This window comes from Hippoglossus hippoglossus, chromosome 14, assembly GCF_009819705.1.
Source record: "Hippoglossus hippoglossus isolate fHipHip1 chromosome 14, fHipHip1.pri, whole genome shotgun sequence".
In the NCBI taxonomy this organism is placed as follows: domain Eukaryota; kingdom Metazoa; phylum Chordata; class Actinopteri; order Pleuronectiformes; family Pleuronectidae; genus Hippoglossus; species Hippoglossus hippoglossus.
The window spans coordinates 20,018,875-20,043,330 of record NC_047164.1 but is presented as its reverse complement, the minus strand read 5'-3'; the positions used below and the strand labels follow the sequence as shown (position 1 = coordinate 20,043,330).

At 43.0% G+C, this 24,456-nt stretch overlaps 1 protein-coding gene across 1 annotated transcript in view; it reads right to left on the bottom strand.

Annotated features, from left to right (window-relative positions):
- Positions 1-3,110: 3,110 nt before the first annotated feature.
- The window catches only part of med13a (mediator complex subunit 13a), a 78,182-nt gene continuing 56,836 nt past the window's right edge, over positions 3,111-24,456 (bottom strand). The window contains exons 11-30 of the mRNA XM_034606153.1: positions 21,823-21,853; positions 21,365-21,486; positions 20,892-20,982; positions 19,320-19,525; positions 18,003-18,178; positions 14,571-15,493; positions 14,126-14,293; positions 13,385-13,608; positions 12,656-12,845; positions 11,911-12,337; positions 11,242-11,473; positions 9,846-10,037; positions 8,835-9,058; positions 7,527-7,669; positions 7,249-7,407; positions 5,350-5,538; positions 4,661-4,803; positions 4,401-4,565; positions 3,660-3,760; positions 3,111-3,243 (exon numbers count right to left, since the gene is read on the bottom strand). Coding sequence (XP_034462044.1) covers positions 3,111-3,243; positions 3,660-3,760; positions 4,401-4,565; positions 4,661-4,803; positions 5,350-5,538; positions 7,249-7,407; positions 7,527-7,669; positions 8,835-9,058; positions 9,846-10,037; positions 11,242-11,473; positions 11,911-12,337; positions 12,656-12,845; positions 13,385-13,608; positions 14,126-14,293; positions 14,571-15,493; positions 18,003-18,178; positions 19,320-19,525; positions 20,892-20,982; positions 21,365-21,486; positions 21,823-21,853 — 4,239 coding nt within the window. The remainder of the gene's footprint in view (positions 3,244-3,659; positions 3,761-4,400; positions 4,566-4,660; positions 4,804-5,349; positions 5,539-7,248; positions 7,408-7,526; positions 7,670-8,834; positions 9,059-9,845; positions 10,038-11,241; positions 11,474-11,910; positions 12,338-12,655; positions 12,846-13,384; positions 13,609-14,125; positions 14,294-14,570; positions 15,494-18,002; positions 18,179-19,319; positions 19,526-20,891; positions 20,983-21,364; positions 21,487-21,822; positions 21,854-24,456) is intronic.

Sequence of the window (24,456 nt, the reverse complement as noted above, 5' to 3'; positions counted from 1 at the left end):
TGTGATTATCCACTTTAATTGTCTTCAGTGGTCCCCCAGGCCTTGTTGAGTGTGTGGATGAGCTCACCTTCTTTTTAATGATGCAACAAACTGTTAATTTCCCAAACTTTGTACTATAACTCAATATTTTTTTTCCTTCACTTGTAGCATCACTTCTTTGGGTTGCATATTGTTCCCATGAACACCTGCCAAAGTAAATTCTACACTTAGCATAAACTCTTCACTTTTTATCTGCTTAATTTGTAATCAATTAAAGAGAGCAGGTCAGCAAATTATCTAATTACAACAGAGCCTCTGCAAAATATTTGAATTACTGTATATATAAAAATGGCTGTGTATCCTAAACGCTTCATGCAATATATTGGTTCACCCCCTTGAATTAGTTGTGTCGCTGTCCAAGGTACAATATAAAATCTAATTTAATTTGCTGAGGAAAGAAGCAGTGTCAGCATCACTCTCAAGTTATTTGCCTTCGCATATCAGGGCAACTTAAATCTATGAGGGGGAATAGCGAAAGACAAGGGAAATATTACCTGATTAGCACCTTGGATAAATAATAGACCTCAAGAGTGTGAATTTAAGCATCATTCGCAAACAAAAACGGACGTAGTCAAGGTGCAGAAATGCACGTGCAAAATAGAATTGATACGTTTGAAGAGCACGATAAACTATGACCATTATTAATGTGCCTAAAAAGAGCATATCAATATTTAACTTGGTTTGTTGTGAGAGGCTTTAAGCAAACAAACACCTTAAGTGTCTGTTGACTTCTAACTGTTTAGACCCCTGTCTTAAATGCTGTAGAATTCCACCTCCCCAGTCATTGAGATGCTATTAGAGTAAACGCCACTCCATTTTCAAGGGCACACCGACGGCAATTGCTGAGGGATGGAGTTAAACAGAGCAGGACCTCTGTGTATTCAAAGGCTGCTGACTGCAAGAAGAAATGCAGAGAACTCTCAAATGAATGAATTGCCAGCTGCTACTACATGACTCCAGGGCAATTCTGCAGGCTCATTTCTATGCCTTTCCCCCAGTTTGCTAGCGAGGTAACAAGCTTGCAGAGCAACTGTATCACAGAAGCAGATGAATTACTAAAAACAACCATGATTTCCCAAAAAGAAAACATGGCACCGGACCGAAAATATATTTTTCAGGGTTTTTATTAAATATTGAATGTATCTATCTACACTCAAAAAGAGACCATTTACATTTTGATGGTCAAATTTTCCAGGCCAACATATTTTGGCAAATAAGCAAGGTACAGAGCAATTCCAATGGATTTCCATCAAAAGTACAGTTTCTCTCTGAACAGGAGAAATCCAGAAAGTAGATCCTCCTCCTTTGAGCACAAACACTGCATATATAAAACAGGCACCCATCCACGGATAGTTAAAGCTCATTTACACCACACATTTACTTTAAAGGTTCAGTGTGTAGACTTTAGTGACATCTAGTGGTGAAGTTGCATGTTGCAGTGAACACCCCTCACCTCACCCTCCCCTTCCAAACATGAAAGAGAACCTGTGGTAACCATCAGTTGTCATAGAAAACTCAAAAGGTGTTTAGTTTGTACAGTTTGGGTTACTGTAAAAAAAACATGGCAGCCTCCATAGAAAGGATCCACTCCTGATAAATATAAAATATTTAAATATAAAGTGCCCATTCTAGGGTAAAGAAAACGACCATTCGTACAATTTAGATGAAACACCAGTGAAAACATCACTGGGATTATTTTATATTCAATTTCTGCCAATAGATCCCTTTCACCTAAATCTTACACACTGGACCTTTAACAATGATGTAAAATGGGATTGTCTAGATGCTTCCATAACCAAATCAGAAGTGGTGCTAAAAGAGCCTCAGCCAATCAGAGTAGGGAGAGGTACAGTAAACTAAAGGGATGAGCTGAAAAGGACACTGCATGTCTGCCATTAAAACAACCGTTCTCACATTCTTTTGCTCATTTATAATTAAAAACTAAATCAAACCTGAGGTCAGCTACTTCCAAGAGATGCCAATAGTTCTTCCACTCCTCTATTGGTGTCCTTGTCCAATTGCACATCACAGTCCCCTCCCCCAAAGCAATACACACAAGCACAGAAAAATAAGTTGACGCACTTTATTCCTAAAACAGAAGCCACACCACCAACTGCTGGCATGGCATTCATATATAATTATTTATATATATTGCCGTTTGGTTTTTGTGTCTAAATGTGTGGTATAAAATACTATATACAACAATGTACCTCTTTATTTGAACACAGTGAAGTGCATTGCTGTACAAGAACTCTGTAGCTACAGCTTTGCTGTAAGTCCTCCATGCTCAAAGGCATGGAACATAATTTTCCACTCTGAACTTCTGTACATTGTGAACATACAAATATTCTGTCTCCATTACAAAAAATAATACTCTAAAAGCAACCTACTGGGAATTCATTGAATTTTTATGGGGTTTTTTTCCTGGTTGTTTTTTTTTTAAGACGATTACATATATCTTAGACCAATTGATTTAAAGCAGGAAGGTGATATAAACCTTCACCATTTTATATATAAAAAAGGTTAAGAAATAAGACAAATTATACATTTAAAAACAATAAATAAAATGGATGCAGGCATTCATTTGGATACTATTTCATCCAAAGGAATAAAAAGGAATTTCATGTCTTAAAACCAAAGATCCATTCTTGAGTTTTTTCCTTGATTAAAATATGTCCCTTTTCTTCCAATAACTTTACAGATAGACTCGTCTCTTCATACAGACTGGCCAGTGACTGTGCTGCCATGCTACATACCATAACAACCAATCTGTCATTCTCTCACGTTCATTAATTGCAACTCAACTTCTGGTTTCCCCTCTTCTTTTTCCCCTTGTCTCTATGTGCATGTCTTTAAATCACAGGGACAGGACTGTCCTGACAGCCGTGGGGGACAGGACCGTCTCAGCTTTTAACAGCTGTCTGATCCTATCTCAGTGCAGGATCCAGCTCCGTACTCGGGTCTGGTTCTTGCAGTTTTCTTCAGTCGTGACAAAACTTTCTGACGAAAGTTGGCGCTTTTCCTCTTCTGTGAAATGTTTGGCCTACATCCCTCCTGTAACAGGCGGTTGGTTACAACATGTTCATGATGAAGTTGTACATCTGGTTGAGCACCACAAAGTGAATGGGTAGACATGATCGTCGGTCCTGTGTGGCCGGGTCACACGTCAGCCAGGAGAGGGCGTTGTACTGCTCCAGAACATATCTGTCCAGGCATATAAAGAGGGAAGCAGTTGTTTTTTTTATTTGGAGATGTTCATAGGTTGACACACTTGGCTTTGGAAAGTATTTCATAAAGACATCATCTTGAACTCTTCTGAATGACAAAATATTGACTAAATTGTTATTTGCCCTGTAGAATTTGACTTAAATAAAAATGAAAGTATAAATAAAAGGAAAACTATCCAATACATGATTATTGTTTACCAATACAAATAAGAAACTGAGTGTACGGAAACCATTTTCATCTTTAAAAAAAACATTTCAAATTTATGTTGAGCTTAAACCAGTAAATCAGTGTGAATAAGAACTACAAATATCACCCAGGAAACACAGTTGACATGGTGCCAGTAGTATTTGGTGCAGTTGACCTGTGGTGGAGCGTGTTCTGCTGTTGTTTACCTGAGAACATCTGAGGTCTGATTGGAGTCGAGGGGGTGGGAGTGTTTGCTGTGCAGCAGTTCATCTGATTGCACTGAAGACACGTGGAGGTGCAAAGAGGCCTGGGGGAGGGGGGGGGGGGGGGGGGGGGGGGGGGGGGGGCACAAGGAGAGGGTTCAGTGTCATAATGAAGTTATTAACCTTTTATTACATCTCATCTAAATAATCACTGCTCTATTAGAAGCAGAGTGACAGCAGCGCAGAGTCTGTAGCTAAATCCTGAAGGTAGGGATATGGCTGCAAATCAAAGCTAGTGAAGCCATTTTCTTGTATGTGCCATTTAATTACACCCAAGGGTTCAATTAACACAAGACCACTTGCTGATGGAGGGTCACATAAGCAACAAAAATGCTACAGAACAGATATGCAGTTGATTAATGATGATGTCTAAAAATTCTTCCATCTTCCATTAGGGACTAGCACACGGTTTACGTCTAAACTGCATTTTAATGGAAAAGTAATAAAAGGAGAGTATCCCAAGACTAATTTGTTTACTGTAGTTGCCTTATTAAAGTTTATTTCATTTGTATCTCTTTTTATCCCTAATGTGTCCTCACCCAGCATCTAATTGTTTCACTAGCTTGTCTTGCTCTTTCACCACAAAAACCACAAATGAAAAAAAACAATTTCACCCTGCTCGTGTAAAGATACAACTCTATAATAGCCGAACAAATAGTGATGAGGGAGGCCAGAGCCTGGTACCTTGAGGAAGAGTGGACACTGGTTCTGAGCCTGGGGACAGGCTGACCAGAACCAGTCGGGTAGTGGGCCGGCTTTAGCCGTGGAGACAAAGTAGCCGAGGGCCAAAGGCTGCTGCAGGAGATTGGGGACCTCTTCATGAGACTCCATGCGGTCCGTACTCTGGCCCTGGAAACAAGGCAGGAACTCAAGCTTAGCTCACTGTCCGTTATTTAACACATGGCACTTAAAGGTCTTTCTCTGTGTGCGTGCACGTGTCTCACCTTAATGCCGTCACCTCCGTGGTGGTAATGAGAGCCAGGGGAGTGTACTGGCGAGGTGTTGGGCGAGATGTTGATGATGTCTGGGTCCACCAGCTCGTTCTCCTGGTCCAGCAGGTCAATGATCCCCATAGCATCAGACCCATCTGTGGATAACAGGAGAATAATTCAATTGTTCTAGAAGTGATGAAGTGGTAACATGTTTTATCAATGAGTCGCTGAAAAATCCTCTGAAGGAAAAATGTCCCTTTTTTCTTATCTGTATGTTATAAGACAATTTCTTTGTGGCAATAACTTGCATATTGTACATATTGTACAGAAAATATAATGTGGGCACTGGTTTTAACTTTCAATTGCAGTATGTGGATAATTTATTTAGTGAGTATGGAATGTGAGCGACCATGATTCATACTTCTGGCAACACATACATTTGCACAGGGAAAACAAGGGAAGACACTTGAGGGAGCTGTAGAAGTATGTAAGCATACACTGTTAAACCAGACTCTTTATAGACTGGAAAAGTTAACAGGAAGTGTTTGGAAACAAACAGTTCAGTTCAGAGGGGAAACCTCAGTAATTGCTGCATTTTGCTTAAACATCCGTGAGTTTGTTTAAGCTCCAGCAAACAGCCTGAGTCAGACTGGATTAGTAACTGAAGAGGACTACGAGATTGATGAAGGAGAGCTGCTGACCGGTGGTGGCGTTGAGAATGTCGATGTTGGTGTCGATGTTGGTGTAATTGGAGCTGGCCACTTGGACGAAGGCAGAGGTGGGGAAGACCAGGATGTGGGTGCAGGAGGTGTCTTGTGGGGTGCTCAGCTGCGACGTCTGCATGTTCAGGGTGGTGCTGCGGCCAAACACTGAGCCGGTCGACACAGAGTCTGATGGGACGCACAAAGGAAGGAGAGAGCGCCGGGTCAATAAACACTGCGGCTGAGCAGAATGAACCGAGACAGGGATCCTTGTCACAATCATTTTATCTTCTGTGGGAAAAATCCTTTAACTCGTGTCTGACTGAGAAAATTGTGTTTGAGCAAGAAAACATCACCTAAACTCTGACTAACAGAATCAAAGCACCACTGAAACAGGATTCATCAGAAACCGTACATCAACAGGGCTTTCTGCAAGGATATGATGGGGAAAGGTAGCCAGGAGAAAACACTTGGCCATAAAAGTTTGTGTCTCTTATACATTCTAATGCATCGTATATTTATTTATATTTAAAAAAAACACACTGATCTTAATTAGTGCGTTTTTTAATGAATTTTATACATGAAAAATGAGGAAGTAGAAAATGAAGAATGAACATTCATTTTGTGAAGAAGGAGAAATTACTCAGTGACAAGGAAAAGCACAAGGACTAACCCAGTTTGAACTTTTTTGGGGGGGGACCTGAGTCATAACTCATTAAATATAGGTCACAGAGAAATTGTTTTCATATCGTTTACCAACTCCATATTTATCAAAACATTTTACTTATCCCCAATATAAAAACTAACAGCATTATTGCATCACTAATTCCTTACTACTTGTTCACCTACATCTCCGTTTATTATGATCAGAGACACATGCTGACCAGAGCAGCTTGACATTTTTCGTGGTGGGAATAAATAAGTGTAATGATTTTACACGGACCAACAAATATAAATCATGGATAATATGAATGATGTGGAGAAACAGATTGGTCCTACAGTATATATGTTGCTGCAAGAGGCTCCATTACATATTTTGTAAAACATGATTTTGAGAATCTGACATTATCACAACATTTTTGTGGATGACAGATTCCAAAGCATTTGGTTTTCTCTCTTTATAACATGTGACACCATGACTAGTATTGGGCCATACACTATGTGAGCATAAAGGTTGAGGCAACAGCACTGCGATTAGTTTTTTCACAGACTTTCAGAGCCAAACAAAAATAACTGCAACCTATTTTCAAGCAAATCCTGCACCTTCAGCTTCACACTGTCACAACTGTGATCAACACGGCAACCTTTCCCTATAGTATAAATGCTAAAATCAGTTAAATGATTTTGTTGTTTTAGGATATTGATAAGTTTTAAAACTCACTCCGGAAACTACATTTATACCATATAAGCGGCGATGCAACATATCTCTAGTTAAAGCCCTCAGACATAGTTAGACATGTTTGTACATCTGTGGCTAACACAGCCTTTCTAATCTCTTCAGCTTGAAGAGCTTTTGACGAAAGAGAGGTCCTCGGCCAAGCATCGCTCAACACAATCCTGCTATGATGCACTGACAATCCCCCCACTCGTTTCCCAAAATAAACCCATTGATCAAGCTCTCCATCACACTGCATTGAGATCAATGGGAATCTGAGAGATAGTGCTTTATGAGCGAAAGGTACATGATCTTCCCTGCCATCAATCTGCTCTGGACAAGGAGGGGACACGGTGGTGATATGCTGCTGCCATCCATCATGGCACTGACACATACACACACACACACACAAACAAGCAACGGCGCTGCCTTACTTGGTAGAGTAATGCAACTGACACGAGAAGTGTACATTAAAAAGAGATAACAAGTGTATTTAAAATTTTACGAGTGTGCACATACTGTACCTGGCATAACGATAAAGGATCCCTGGGGTTCCATGGCGACCAAGCACACGCTGAGGATGCTGGGAGTATCTGAGGCGGAGATGCCACACATTCGACACATTTCCTTCAGACGGCGACTTAGCGACTGGAGGTTTCTCCTGCTCAGCAGAATACTCCAGTCTGGAACATGAGACGGGGAGAGTGACGGGGATGAATCAAAGTGATAAACTGGTGTGGAAAACACTCAATGTCTTTTTTTAAGTCATGAAAAAGCTTTTTAGCATGAAAGTCCTCCTCACCTTTTAATTCTCCGTGCCCTATCCTGCCTAGTCGGCCAATCACCACCCTCCAGGGGACAGATGTCATCTGCACCAATCCTAAGCACCAGTCCCACAGCTTCTGTAGGCCGAGCCGCCGCACTGAGCCCTTTTTCCTCCGCGCCCTGTGGAACATGCACAGACGCAAATGTCAAAACCTCCTTTCATTGTCTAGTGTAAATACAGAGTGCCTAGCTACTAATCAGAGGTGGGTTAAAATTTAGTATATTATATTATATATTATTAATGTATGATATATTATACAGCATATCATTATGAATATATTATGAGTCCCAGCTATTCAGATTGGTGAAGGTGAACCTCCTCTCAGGAATGTGTGGGCCCATGCAGACAATGCTTGACTGACAGTAATGTGCCTTTCCTCTCGGGTCTAATTTATATTTTAGTGAGCTGAGTCTCATTTGACAGCTAGTATGACACAGTTTTAACATCAAGCAGACACATTTTGAATAGTAGCAAAAGCTCCTGTGCACCTTTTGTGAGGTCATATACACTTGTTGCCCAGCTGTGACTGAATGTGTGATGTTCACAGAGAAATATGAACCAGTCAAGAGTGTAGAGAATGATGCCAGGTTGCCCTAAAACACCTTAATGCACAGCTAACATAACAAGTGTTTAGGTGAGTGGTGGTGCCACAGGCAGAGGCAAGATGTAATGTATTAATTCAGCTGAGGAAATCACTGTTTACAGTACATTGATAATAGCTTTGGCACTTATCACTAAAGGCTCTGAAGATCTTCGATGATGTCTCCTATGTGTATGACACCGCTTTTTCATCCCGATACATTTGTAGTCGCTTTTTTTCTTTTAGTTTTGCATCAGTTGCCTGTTAGAAAACATCATCAACCCACACACTTGCTCACTGTGAATCCTTTGTATAATCTCCTGCTTTTTTCTCACATTGGGATCCTTCGGACATTCTTCACAGTTTTTTCTAGAAGGCTGTCCGGAGAAACTCTGGAGAAAGTCCGGTGCCTCTCACTCTGGCATTTGTGTGCTCAAATTCAGGCCAACCAAAGAATGTCAGACGATTATCCAGAGTTCAGTGCATGTCTGAAAGCAGCTTACATTACTTTTTTTTAAATCTGTTTTCAAATTTTTTTTTATTAATACATGGAGTTTAATGACCAGAGTAAATTCCCGATATACCTCAACCTAAGAAAAAGCCAAAACTCAAAACAACAGTTCGGAGGCCCAGGGGCTTTAAGTGTTTCCTTTGGATGTAAACAGCAAAAGAAGACAGTAGGTTTTAATATTGTATAGTCCTACCTGTTTGGTAAATCAATGTTGATGATGCAGGTCTCCAGCAGTTCCCCATACAGGTCAGTGCATGTGGCCAGGAGCCAGCGTTGGTCGTGGGAAAGACAGTATCCTACAAACAGCACGTTGTATTTTTGCGATGCCTCCCCGAATGTCTCCCCGAGCTCCGTCTGCTTGTCCTTCACCGGGGCCAAGATGAATGGAGGTGTATACAGACGCAGACACTCCGGCCTCTGCAATTTGGGAGGTGAAGATGTAATGATTAATGTTCAGCCCTTAAAAGACAAATGGATCAAAAACTATACAGGCTGCAGATTTGGTTATTTTGAGCACACGTGATTGGCTACTGGACTTTCACAGCCACAGGAAATGATGTCTTTCAATCCTAATTCCTGCTGATTTCACATTCTAAGTATCTGAACAAAACCTGCGTGTCCCTGGTGTCGCACCCATTGTCCCATTCATGTCCCAGTTCCTCCAGCAGGACTGGGTTTGCTGGCGTGTTAGAGGTAGCGCTGGCTGAAAGGAAGGAAGTCAACTGAATTAGGTCCTGATCTAAAGCGCCCCTTTGTCTAAACCTGGAGTCGAGATCCCATTATGGAGGTCTCAGGGAGCCAGCCAAGCAGATAATGGAAAGAAAACTCTCCAGTAGTACAGGGTTACAAGTTCCCTTGGTTCTGTTCCAGAAGAAAAAATATGTGGATGTTTAGTCCTAAAACCTCTATATCTCATTGGCTTCTTTCTTCTCACTGGCAGACTGAACACAGCCGGGGCAAAAGGCTGTGTCGCTCCAGGTCAGTTTCCTGTCTGGCTGAAGAGCAGAACGCTACTAAAATGCTGCTGCCCGGTCCGAGGTGTCAGCCTCCGTTTGCTTGCCTATCGATCAGAGGACAACACAGGCATGCTGATGCTGACACCCAATGCCAACAGGGTGCGGCTACAGAGCTGAACTGCAAAAGCATGCTAGATTAACAACTGTTTCTGCTTTTACATATAGATTCTGTCTATGTATGCATTTACCTCTGGGCTCTTCAGTGCTGTGTCAATGGCCAAGCCGGGGCCGAAGCCTGTTAAAGACTTGACGTTGGTTGAGATGGGCAGCGGCCGTCTGCACTGAGCGAACACGGAGAAGGATAGAGACTTGAGGTGCTGGGCGTAGATATGGCGGTCTTCGCCTCGTACTGGCTGAAGCAGGTACTGGCAGGGGACAATCTGGGGTAAGAAAAAGAAAAACATGTGCTGTTAGATGTGGGCAACCTGGGGTTACAACAACTCTACAACTGCAATATCTACTAATTAAACGCTTTTCCATCAAGGGTTTAAAACCCACTAACACCTGCTAACATTTGGCCTTTGTCGGCAATGGAAATGATACAATCTGCATTCACTCCCAGGTCAAATGGCAGTTTTTCAGTGCATTTGTGACGTGAACGTGATGCATCGACTGGCAATGGGAAAGGAGTCAATCACCCTTTTAGCGCATTTACCTTTGTTTAAAAAACCTGCACACTCGCCATTTTTGGTGTAAACGAGTTATTAGAGAAAAGTGTTGAGTAAGCATAAGCCATCTGAAAAAAATATACTGTTTGTGGTAATAATTCATATTAACACTAGGTGAACAATTTATAAAAGCTCTATACGCTGCATTGTCTGTCTGTCAAACCTGATGACTCAGACACATGGACACTTCTGATCTGAAGTGAAAATTCTGATTCTTGTAGACACAGGGTGAGACAGGTGATGATTGTCTTTGTGGTCATTTTCAAGGCTGGTGTGGTGGTATTTATTACCATCACCAGGGAGGTTAATGTTTTTGCCCCCTTGTTTGTTGACTTGCTCGTTTGTCTGCAGGATTATTCAAAAAGTACTGGTCGGATTTCTACACAACTTGGAAGGATGGGACATGGGCCAAGAAAGAACCCATTAAAGTTTGGCATGGATCCAGACAGAGGGGGGGAAACCAGGGTTTTTTAGCATTATGAGAAAGAGGCATTAGTGTGGCATTTTCACCAATTTCCCTCACAAGAATAATTCATGAATCTTGATGAAAAATCTGACAAATTTAGGGAACTGATGTGTTTGAGTTTGTGGAATTTTGGACAGCTTTATGAATACAAGTTGCCTGTTGGGTCTTGGCAGAGTTATGCGCTCTACTGAGTGCCATTCTAGTTGATATTGTACTGCACATTAAGCCGTTTCTATTTTTTGGTCCCTCACATTATACTGTGAGTGACTAATCATGATAGATGTGTCTGTAATGATGCTATTCAATATTTAATCCTTGTGTCATGAAGAGTAACCGACTCACTGAAACTGGATACACAACGAATGCATTCTTCACTCATGGAGTTAATGTTGTGATAATGAAAAACAATATGATCGGCAATAAAACATGTGGCACTGGAACTTTACTTGCCTGTACAGAGATAGAATTGCGGACGTGTGAGGGCAGGAACTGAAGCATCTCAAGGTAGCAGCGTAGCAAACCCAGCGTCCACACACTGGAGTGGACGGGCACCGGGCCCGGGCCACCGTCGGCCTCCTCGTAGCTAAAGGGGTCCACGATGTAAACAACGATGGCAGGTGGATACGTGATGGCGTGGGACTCCCCGTCCGTGGGCACGCCGATCTTCTCTCGTTCCAAAGTGCTGGGGAAAGCACAAGATCACATAGCTGATGTTATAGAACTCATCTTGTGCTCTGCATAATTCTTAGTGTATGATAATTTGGGACACATCCAAGACTTCAAGCTTCATTTATTCACGTAACAAAGATCACAAATAAGCTCTCCCCTGGTTACCTGTTTGCTACAGTTGTATCTAAATACTATAGCAAACACTGTATTCTACATTGGAGAAAATTTACTTTATTGTGTAATTATTATTAGTGTTATTATGTTTACCAACCCTTCGTAAAAGGAATTAATTATTTAATAAAATGCTTAACAGGGATTTCAAAGCATTTGAAAATGTTCAAATATAACAGCTTAAAGCTTTATGTGATTTATGCCACTTACGACTAAACTGTTAAAACCATTCTTCAGATTTTGACTTGATGCTGTGCAGGCTTATGGTTCGTGCAGTACCTTTCAAGAGGCTCTGCGGGTCCCTGGGCCTGGCTGCTGGAGTTGTCCCCTGAGGTGCCAGTATTCTGGGTACCAGCCTGCTGTCCCAGCTGTCCACTCTGGGGGCCACCTCCCTGGCCCTGACTGCCCACGGTCCCAAAAGGGGGAAATGAGTTGGGTTTGGCAGACGGTATTGCGCTGCCAGACTGGCCTGTGGATGTCACCAGGCTGTTGGACGATGCAGAGCCATTTCCGGACCCAGTGTTGTTGTTGCTACTGCCGTTGTTGTTGGGAACCGAGGAGCCCACAGCGTTCACAGAGCCCTGCTGGCCCACTGAGCTGGAGGCGGAGCTGGACAATTGTGCGGAAGATGACTGGCTGGATGAGGGTGGGGGACTGGGCTGTGTGAGGAGGGAACTGTCCAATGGCTGTGATGCGAGGTATGGAGCTAAAGGGAGAAACACACCCAACATTGGATCTTTATTATTAACATGAAACACTCCAGGAGAAGATAAAGATACTCAGTTTATTCCACTTCAACTCGACCTCCTCCTACACTCCTTTTGCATTTCAAAGATCTGCTCTCTTTCAAGCAGTCAAGTCTCTCTGGCTTGCCTTTTCATAATAACAAGACCAAGTGGTGTTAGAGGTGGAAATTCAGCAACAAAGAGCTGACTGAACCAAGCACTGAGCAAGAGAAGAACCTGAGACATGGACTGGGATCAAGACTGCTGCAGTTACCTTGCAGGCTGGAAATGATACGTACCGAGGTTGTGGCGGCACACTTGTGCATAGAGTTTGAGCTTTGTGAAGGCGTCGCTGTTGCCGCTGGCAGCCTTGAGGAACCAGTCGCTCACTGGCTGATCCACGAGGCTCTTTGCTCCACTGCCCCCGACGAGGACAATGCCATCAGGGTAGCCTTTGGAAATGGGCCGGTGCTGGCCGAGTCGACACGACTGTAGACAAACAGAGATAGAGGCTGAACGGTGAAGACAATCATTCTTAAGAAATGGTGGATACATTTTATTTAGTATGAAAATTAGCAAAAGAATGAAGGCTGGAGTGCAGCTGCATTTTCCTGTTTTCCTCTTTTACACAACAAAATGTTGAGATAGTTTTCCAGTAAAAATGTTTTTCCATCCGGAGACACTAAATAATTTAGTTGTGTAATTAACCCTCTGATATCCACTTCCAATCTGGACTTTCAGTGCATTAATTCCTGCCTTTTAAATGTCCTTACACCCCATGCATCGTATATTTTCTTCAGCAGAAACTGTACTTTAAGTCTGACTTATCATTTACAGAGCTGCAAGGAAGCAACACATGTGCAAATCTTGAGTGATATACATTAAAAAATCATTCCTAACTATTCAATATTGTAATAAACATTTGCCAACCCAGAGATGGGGACAAATAAAGCGGGGACAAATAAAGCACTGTTACATTTGTAGAGCAAAATCAGTGACAGGTTTGCTCTCGGCTTCAAAGTCTCTACCTCATAGACAGCTGTGAGGTCTCGGAAGAAGCTCTTTGCGCCGCTCAGCAGGGCCTCGTTGTCAGGACAAACCACCAGGTACCCGACATCCCGATGGGAGCCGAAGGGATCCAACAACAGCTTCTCCCAGTAGGGCAGACCAAACGGAGACAGTACCACAAAGTCATACTCATAACCCACCAGGAAGGTGGGGATGGGCAGGGGCTCTGGGGACTCGTCTGTGCCTGTGGGAGAAAGTTGGAAGAAGAAGGAGGAGGAGGAGGAGGAAGGGGAAACAAAGTGAGGAAGGAGGTAGACAGAAACACAAAGACGGAAAGAACAGGGAAGTTAGTGGTGTTAACAGGTAAGGTGTCAGACCCCCTCCCTTTCACCCTCCGCCCTTCACTGTGCGTCAGAATGCGAGGTCACCAAACAATCTGACAGCTCCTCCCAACAGCACTGACATCTGGACCACAGCAGAGGGACCACGCTTCCTATTGATCTGACAACATCCAGCTTTTTCTTCCTCAAGACACACACATCTGAAAATGTCACACACACCAACACCAACCACCACTGCTGATATCATGGATTTATCTAGTAATCTTCTTAGAAAACTGATTTCTGTGCTCAAGATGACAACATGTGCTTTTGTTAGACTCACTGATAACTGATTTAAATAGCTACACTGGACTGTCACAGGGCATCAGTAAGAGCTGTGTATTGAACAGATAATCTTTCCCAGCTTGTTCTCAGTTTTACCATAAGATCCACGTCCAGCCATCTTGTGGAACTGCTGCCAGGTAAGAGGACCCTGAACCCCCCACGACCGCACCGTCCTCTTCTTCTGGATTGCGTCCTGTAGTACAGGCTGGAGGGACATCAGCGCCCGCAACACGTCCTGAGAGCATAGAGTACTCACGTCCACTGCTGGAGAACGGACAAGAAAAGGGGAAACTAAGGATTAATCACAACATGAGAACAAACACGCTGGCTGCAACAAAAAAAGGCAGAAATGTCCTCAACTGTCCTTTTGACAATATAAGTGGTGTTTGAGTTTGAACAATATGACTGAACATAGCTAAAAACACAGGTCACCTTTAAGCAAATCTATGGCAGACTATTAGCACCACTTTTAATACTTTTAATAGGCTTTTGTTTCCATTTTTCAGATGAAGGAAACTCAGTTAACTCAAAATTATCTTACCATTTTCTTTGCCCCAGTGGTGCAGACAGGTGCTCTTGACCAGCGCCTCATCCACTTTTCCACCTGACATGTTGTCCATGAACTGCCTTCCATGCTCCAGGGCCATGTAGCAGTCGCTATGGTAGTCACGCTCCTCCACCCTCACACAGGGCGGTACAGGGGCCCCGCTTGGCCCTTGTGTCGTGATTTCATGCTCCAGAATTGAAATGGGTGAAAAGGGGTTGGTGCACTGGTCCTGCAGGAGGAGAATCAGATCGTCGGGGACACGGTCGCCCCTCCCAAATCCAGTTCTCTCCAGCGAGGAAAGCCGCAGCTCCTCAAAGCGCTTCTCTGCCTCTCTGCTGACATCTGAACCGCGGCCGATGATATCCAGCTCATCCTCGAGAAAGAGACCTGAGCCGTTGCCGTAGCGTCGGTTAACCACAGCGCTGAAGCCGCAGCTGCAGGGTTCCTGGGCCTCGCCGATGGGGTCGCTCAGATAAACGCCCACATCGGCTCCTTTTATGTTCATGTTGCACACACAGATGCAGCAGCTGTCAAAGTTGCAGTCCTTGAAGAGGTTCATGACTGACTCAGAGAGGATGAGGGTGACGTAGAGGCTGTGGGCCTCGGGGATGGAAGGTACTGTGGCCGGCTCCACTGAATTCAGCGGTCGGCAGGTGGAGGGGGTGGACGCTGGTGAGTAAAGGTCCGAGTTCTCGTACTTGAGCGAGCCCTGGACACTGGAGGGACCCCGAGGTGTGCGTGGAGTGCGTGGCGTACGTGGGGTGGGGGCAGAGAAACGCGGCGTGGCCGGTGAAGGCAGGATGCCAGCACCACTGTTACTTGGTGGAGCGCTGTTGGACATGAAGGGCGTGTGGGTCTGAGGAGTGTACGTCTGGGTGTAGTCCTGGTCCATGGTGCTGCCCACACTGGGGATGTTACTGAGGGCACAAAGATTTAAGGACATTAATTAGAAAAGACACAAGAACCATAAGAGGTATTGCAGTATGTCTGACAGTGGAAACACTATGGCTGTGTCTGAAATCAGCCACCGTCTCCCTAACCCCCTACTCATCAGCAAAAGAAACACTTTCAGACACTACTCGGTGCCACTGTCGCAGGATTATGACAGAAAACAACATTGGCCGCTGGAAAATCCCATGAGAAATCTTAAATGTTTATTTTAAAATTAGTGTTAATACTTTTAGGTAAAAAGCATGTTGAATGACCCTGATTAAAATGAAGACATATACTTGTTAGCTGCAGTTCGTGCTGTGATGCTCTGCTCTTATTACGTATTTACCGCCACAACTTACACATTTGTCTCATGCCTGTTACAAAAACAAAACAAAATACGCAAATCGGAAATATTAGGAGCGCACTTTAAATTTAGTCTTTGAATATGCCTGCAAATATAAATTATCTATCTTTTTTTCTGACATTTTTGATAAGAATGAGGATGAGTACAATCGAAGAGAGGGAAGGCTGAGACATGCTGCCCTCTCAGCTCTCTGCTATTTTTCTTCCAGTCAACACTCCGAGCACAATGCATGATGGTAGATATTACTCGGTTGTACACTACCTTTCACAATATGATATAGGGTATAAAAAACTTCAATTAACTTTCGGACAATACAAACAAATGTTGAATTCCCTATAAAGTGGACTTCAAAGTAATTAGGGAGTGATTGTTAACACAACGTATATATGGACATTTTTAGCGGTTTGGAATGGGGCCGGTGCTAAATCTTATGAAAGCCATAATTTGAAAATATCAAAATCACAGGTTCCAATGTCAACAACAGTAACTTCCCATGTTCAGCACGGAATAAAAACAAGAATTGGACAAACAATTATGTCTAATTGTGGCATGAAATTAAGGTAGTCATCCTGTACTAGAGCATAATTGTTATTTTTTTCCTTTGAAAGAAAACAACAATTGTCTACACATTGCTTAAAGTAACAATATATCGTTATCCAACTGTCTTTCTGCATATGCAACATAGTTTAAGGCAGAAGGCTACAACGACAATCAACTACAAAAAGAATTTAGAGTGGGCTGCACACAAGAAGATTGAGGGGGGGGAGAGAGAGAGAGAGAGAGAGAGAGAGAGAGAGAGAGAGAGAGAGAGAGAGAAAATGGAAAAGTGTAAAGAAGCAGAGCGAGAGAGATAGAAAGACATTCAATAAACATTTCAGCAAGCGTCCCTCTGAGGTATGGTTTATTTTTGGGGCTGGCAAGCAACTGTGAGGAAGCAGGGAGAGTGTGTTTGAGAGAGCAGGAGAGAGGGAGGGAGGGTGAGCACACGATGTCCCTAGCTGTATGTGGGGAACAACTCCTGGCACAGACCCATTAGGAGGAAGTCCCGGCGCAATTCGCTCTCCTGCAGCCAGGGCACGTTTGAGATGGGATGTGTTCGCAAGCACATTATAAGATCTTTACCAGTGACTCTTTGGAAAATGGCCAGACACCTCTCTTTCCCTGCAGTCTACCTTCACCTGAGTTTGCACTTAAAAAAAGAAATAATGAGCCCTATGATTATCACAAGTTATTACATTTTTAACTGTTGTTCTGCTCTACATAGTCATTTTAATGAAGCACTTCTAATATAAGATCAATGTAAAGGACATTCTTTGGAATCTGCTCCATGCCAGTTTGTTAGTTTACAGGCTTGGTGGCGTCTGTTCAAAACTAAACAGTTTGCAGTTTTCATGCAACAAAATTCAGCTTAAGACCCAAAGTGAGGTTGTTGACATTGTTACAACCCTGAATAAGAAATGATTTACAGTGAAAGTTTCTGCTCGGAATTGCATAAACCGATCAGTGAACGCCTTAAGTCTAGTGCGCCTGCCAGATTTTATGTTCCTGCGTCAACAAAACATATAACGTAACACATGGGTATGATAAATATTAAGTCCATACAAATGTTATAAGGGTCTACTGCCCTGATAGAAAACCACAAAATCAATAGAGCAAAGCCAGGTATTTCTATTTTGCTTATAAACTGAAATTCCCATGCGTGTGGTTAAGAAATCAGTGACAGGTATTTCTAGAGACTCCAAGCTGCTATGAGCAGCGAGGTGGCATGGAGCCGCTGTGGGGGCTCATCTCACCACTCCAGTGATAATCCTCATCCAAGAATGCCTTTTACACTAATTTCCCTGCACCGCCTGCGGCAGCCATGCATGGGTGGAGTTGAGCTGCATGCCAAGGGGGTGTCCGTGGAGAGACCAGAGGGTGGGAGTGTGGACAGAAAGAGAGCAGAGTATGAGTACATGCTTCTGTGCACACAAAAACGCAAACCAGCCCAGCACAGCCTTGGCATGTCTTCTGCAAATGTAAATTTCAATACCTCAGTAACCTTCTGCCTACATCATCGGGATAAATAAGGCATTTTTGAATTTCAGAGGCTGAAAAAAAGAGTTCAGAAAGATAATAATCAGCCGTACCTGTCCTTGTTGAGGAAGGTCATCTCCCTGCCCATGGTCCAGCTTGGTCGGTAGATGCAGTCCTCTGGTATTTTGACAGGTGGAAGACACTGGCTCGGCAATGTCTTCAGAGGAGCAAACATGGAGCAGCCAACAAACGCCTGACACAGCTCTGGCTTGAACACGAATGAATAGTCCTAAACGGTGGACAGAAAATAAGGCATAGTAAGTTAGAAAAATGTCTAAAGTAATGAGAATACACCGATATCCTTGAACATTACACTGGATCTAAAAATATGCGTACCACAGTTAATAACCTCTTCCCTGAAGTAAATAATGCAAGGCAGAGTTGAACATTTCCGTGACCTCACATTATTTTCAGGTCTATTGTTGCAGGACTAAAACTGATAAAGATTTAGTGTGTCGCTCATGGGCACTTGTAGAGACCTGCTGGCACCGACAAAGCTCCATATTAGACCTGACCCGTTACCTGTAATTAACTCAGCTTCAGATCTGGACCCGTTAACATATGACCCGCGGCCCAACCCATCACCTGTGAGTAAAAAACACATGCTTCATACAAAGTCACTCACATCAAATGGGTTACAGCCTCCTTTTCCTCCTGTTTTGGTGGAGTTGTGTTCTTAGAGAAGTTTTTGTCAATTGTCATAGCAGCTGTGCTCCTGCAGCTGTCAATGTTTTTCCTCAGACCCTTTTTTTCCAACAATGTGTCTAGCCAGTGGCTATCAAAAGTTAATACTTTTTGGCACTTTATACAAGCAGCAAATCCACTGAGAACATCTTCACATCTGATTATTTTTGTCATGATGTGATCCATTTTGATGTTCTAGCAAGTTCGCTGTCGGTAGAGACAGTTATTTGAGCAGAAGGGAATTGGTCATAGGTGGTGTCTTGGCTTTCCCAATAAAACAAATCCTTGAAGCTGACTAGGTTTCATATAAACTGATTCAGATGTTAAAAACCCTTGCACATTTGTTTTATTTCAGATTTCTCCGGAGAAACAGATATCCTTAAGTTCTCACTCGCATTTAGTTCATTTTTATCTGTTCCCGTACCTGTGAATTATTTGCACGACTCTTTTATCGATTACCCTTTAGTTACACGCCGTGCAGGACTCTGGGCACTTCAGCTGGGGAGATGCTTGTTGACATGTGGAATGAACCCTGGATTACTGATCTGTAGCACTCTCATGCTCATGTGGCCTGTTTGAAAAAGGCTCGGCTTGTGACATCTGCTGGTTCTGGCAATAAATTCCACCTGTTGGTTCAGTTGTAATAGACACTGCTATGATACCCGGAGGATTTAGTCCAGACCCACCTTGATCTCAGATGGCTTAGGGCTGCAAAAGCTTTCCTCCACCTCAATCTTAAAGTGGCCTCCCAGAGATGAGGTGCCATCCAATGAGGTCATGCCTTGGTTGGGATCCATGCTGCCGTACTCCTTGCTGCACATGTTCATGGGTGAGTAGCCCATAATGTGCTGCTCCAGCGAGGGAGGTGTGGGAAACATCTGGTGCAGGTCGCCTGAGCGGAGAGAGGAACAATATTAGAATATGTCGGATCAGAATTAGAATATGTTTGTAGAGGTAAAAGGAATGTAAAAGTCTAATTGAACACTGTTGCCTATAGTTTACAGTTTATACTGCCTTGCATGCTAATAAGATACATTTAAATATATTTTGTTCCCACAATTTTAATTTCCCTAAATCTGACACTTTGCAACCCAAGCCATTTCTTAATTATGTACATGATCCTGATGATTCTACCATGTGAGGAAAATAAGTTCATTACGACAACTACTGCCAACATGCTTTCTGATGAATGTCCCATTGTTCTGCAGCCAAATATGACAAGCAGTTGCTGTGACAGGCAGCTACCACGCACCACAGCTGAAAACTTATTAGACACGCTTGAAGTCAAACAGGCATCTCACCCACAACTGGTGAAATGATAATATGGTTTGTCACAATTGCCTTTTCATGTTCACAACCTGTTTAACTAAGACTTTAGAGAATTCCGCTGAGCTATATATTCAAAAGCAGGAGCGTTTTCCTTTTTAAACTGCTTTTGTTTACATAAAGACAGTGTTTCTGAAACTTTCTCAAACATACCCATTCGTTTAATTAGTCGTTAAGAGTAACTGGGGAAACAACAAACTAAAATAGAAAAATAAAGATCAGCATTGGTTAGCATCAGAAAACTCTAGTTTACTTTCCCTGAATGAACCTCATCAACACAACTGAGCTTCACTTCATAGTTTTCCTCTGGGCATCCTCATCATTCATCCCACAGTGGGGAGGATACACTTCAGTTTGTGAACCATTGACATAAGATAAATCAACACCAGAATGAAAAGCCTCAATGCAAATATTCACTGAGAAAATGGAGGGAATATGTAGTCTCTCACTTTTAGTAATATTTCAAGGAAACAGCTCATGGTAAAAGAGCAGAGTCTGGGAATTATTTGTTCATAAAACTAATGGAAAAACTGTTAATATGAGACCAATTTACTTTACAGCAAAATCTACTGAACAGTGTCATTAAATTGTCTCTACTTCTACATTAGTGTCCCTGAGCTCAAACCTAACAATAAAAAACACCCAAAGGACTGTTTAGTTGTGTTCAAATCAATTCAAGTTTAAGGCAACACTGTGTAAGAACAGAGCCAGCAGTGGAGTGACAAGGAGACAATAAGACAGCAGCTACAGAATGACTCGAAGCTGAGCTGAGCGCTGATGCACTGTCAAGTTAATTACAGCCATATTCTTCACCACTAGGTGGAAAAGCCAAACGTGAGCATTAGTGATGCTTGTGTAGTAAAAGCCTTAATTTTATTGAGTGGATTAAAGGAGATGATGAAATGAGTGTAGACGGGTGTAGAGATACATACTGATGCAGGATACAGGGTCCAAAGAGGATGACTTTGGTTCCTTGTTGCCAAATTTATCATCAGTTCCATTCACCGGTCGCCGAGAACCAGGCTGTGAACAAAAAAGTATGTTTTATAGCACCTGACGATTTAGGTAACTCAAAATGTCAGTTAATAACACTGCTCTGAATTTACTCCTGTTATATTTCCAACACCCGGGGGGCCTGCAAGTCAGTATAACATACAACGTCATGTTGGAGGAACTGCTGTGAGAGTTGTCAGCGAATGATGGGCAGAGTAGAGACAGCTCTGGCACATGAATGCCACACACACACACACACACACACACACACACACACACACACACACACACACACACACACACACACACACACACACACACACACACACACACACACACACACACACACACACACACACACACACAGCTTAATGAAATACTGGCTGCTGCGTGAGCCAAGGTCTCTGCTCACCGCCAGATCGTCTTCGTCCGAGTTGAAGAGGTTGTCCAGGTCGTTGATGGACACCACCAGGTCTGTCTCATGGATGAGGCTGGTGGAAGCCATGCGGTTGGTAGCAGCTGCCCGCTGAGCTTCTGTACACACATATATACATATATACAGTTAATGGGAATCAGACTTCAAATTCCTGCTTTGAGCAATGATTGTTAATGCTGATGGACTTCAACAGACTTCAATTTACTGGATTCAATGAAGCTAGGACAAAAGATTTATTTAAATGGAATGTAGTTAGACATAGTGTAGGTGACAAGTTATTTTCAATGTTCAGTGTCTTTGGACCTCAATGACCACAAAGTACTTTGACGTCACTGTCTAGATTCTCTAAGAGTGGGAGTAAAAGAATGTGTTTGTGTAATAGCAGTGAAGACACAGGAATAAAAGAGCGATGAGGAAGTGAAGAGACTCCTTACCGTCTGATGGACCTGATCCTCCATCTTCACCCTGTGGGGGAAAAAAGAAAGATGAGAAGGTCAGAAGAAGGAAGACACCACACATACTGAATGACTGAATGAATGCAACCAGAGTGATTTATGAACCAGTTCAATAAACATTGCTCAATCCAGACAAGTAAACTGTTTATCCAAAGACAATCCCATGTTGATGAAGCATTTCAGGTTGTTAATAAGAGCCCCATAGCTGGATAACCTGTGTTAAAATGTGTGTGGGTGAAAATCTTGTCAGAAATAAGTAAAATTAGCTCGACTCAATTTGGAAGGAGAATAAAAAAAGAATATAAGTATAATGGAGATAAAATTGGACAGAAGACCCTATAAATGAGAGAGGTTTGCTTCTGCTGTGGCAAATGAGATTTCCAGTGTGGATCACTGTGAAAACATGATCCAAGGAATGGCCTCTACACTCCCACCCAGACATCAATATCTGGATGGGCTGACCTTCTGTGTGTGTGTGTGTGTGTGTGTGTGTGTGTGTGTGTGTGTGTGTGTGTGTGTGTGTGTGTGTGTGTGTGTGTGTGTGTGTGTGTGTGTGTGTGTGTGTTCTTATGACAAGTTGTGTGTGCACAATGCTCTGAGCAGTTGTAGCTGGGGAACAGGAATGTTATGTTTTGGCCATTGATTTCATTGCGCTCCAGGGCTTTTCTCTGAGTAACGCCGGATTTAATCCGTCTCCCTTAAAGGACCAATCTAGAGCAGAGCACAACATCCGCACCAAGGCCACAATCTATAGGTGGTAATGACGCCTTAACCCCTTATCAATAACCTGGCTTTGGGTGGGGAAGTGTGTAAGGAGTCTTTACATATTGCCAGAGCTTCTTCGACTCCAAGGAAGCTGCCAGATATGTTCCTGATTAATATTTCACACCACTCAGGTTAAACTGTAAGTGTGGTGCAGCCTCAAATAATGACGACCATTCTTGAGAAAAATCGCTCGAACACAGCGAGGAATCCACATGTCCATGGTGCACACACACACACACACCCACACACACTTATAGCAGACAGACAGTGGTAGGGCTCCATTGCACAGGCTGCTCTTTGGGGACTCTCCACTCCACTGAGAGTTGCCTTCATCCTTACATCCCGACACAGACCGGAGGCGTGCAGCGAGGTCTTCACCAGACAGAAGGGTGGAAAAATATTTGAGTGCAGTTTTTCAGCTTAATGGTTCAGTGAGTCAGGTTTGTTGCTGTGGTTCGACTCCAGGCTCCGTGAAGCCCTCTGCAAACATTCAGACCAAGACACGTACACACATAAACGCATCGCACGCTAGGGGCAACCCACGGTTAACAGGTGGCCCCTGTCTGGATCCAGAGCCGACACCCTGCTGAAGCCGAGCAATACAGTGAGAAGGGGAAGGAGGGAGAGGACAGATCGAATAGAAAAGGACATAACAACTAAGGGAAATTGGACAAGCTAACTACTTGGTGTTCCTCTGGCTTCATCTAACAATGGGGATTCAGGGCTTCCTGCTCATTTAGTTCTGGGCAGTGAACACGGATGTATGCGGAAAGCGGTCACACTGTTATTTTTAGTGCAGTACTGCTGTGGATGCTGATAGCCTATTTTCTACCATGCCTGTTCCCTGATCTTAAGAGTCAGTCCTCGTGTCCTGATTTCACCCTGGGTAACTAGTCAAGAAGGTATGGATCAAGGGGTTACCCTCAATCTTTGCGTTATATGCAATGGGGTGTGGCAGCAAACCAGACTAAGAGTAGCCAACTTGGAAGAGGCACTGGGGCGTGGCTCATTTTTAAGCAGTGTGGAGTACTTTACAATGCTGGTAAAGGTTCAGCATGGCATTTCGATCAGGTTAACTAACCACAGTGAACTCCAGTGTGCATTTGTACTTAATTTTCATAAAGTTGACGGACTGTGAGAGACAGATTTAAACAAAAGAATGGTCAAAATTGAATTTCGCCAACACAGGCTAAAACACCCCAACTTTTAGTGCTGGGTGTGGGTTCAGCAACAAAATGACTGGATCCAACATTTCCCATAATGACACTATTGGTTGTTAGGAACTTCCTGTGTTTCAATTTTCAGGTCTCAAGCACATTTTAAGATCATCATGATGAGCTCATGGGGGCTGTTTTTTTTCTTTAACTTTAAAAACTTCCCTCCAGAGCCACTGAAGTGACCGTTTTCACAGGCCGAACAGTTTCCTTGTGATGTGTGATGATACATTTGGTGGAGTGAACATTGAAGTTTAACAAAACCAGCGTAACAAGTGGCAGCAGAGCTGTATACATTTCCAAACATAACACGATTTGCACTGCTGATTAATCTAAGCTTAAAACTATTGTGATAATCTCCCATTCATTAGTGTGTTTGTGGTCTTAAGTGTGAATTCTGTTGTAAATTGTAAAAATAAATTTACATAGATCTTTTTTTCAAGATCAGAGTAAACGATCACACACACACACACACACACACACACACACACACACACACACACACACACACACACACACACACACACACACACACACACACACACACACACACACACACACACACACACATAATAATTTTAAGTGTATCGGTGCGATAAAAGAACAGAGTAGTGTTCAAGTAAATCATATATAG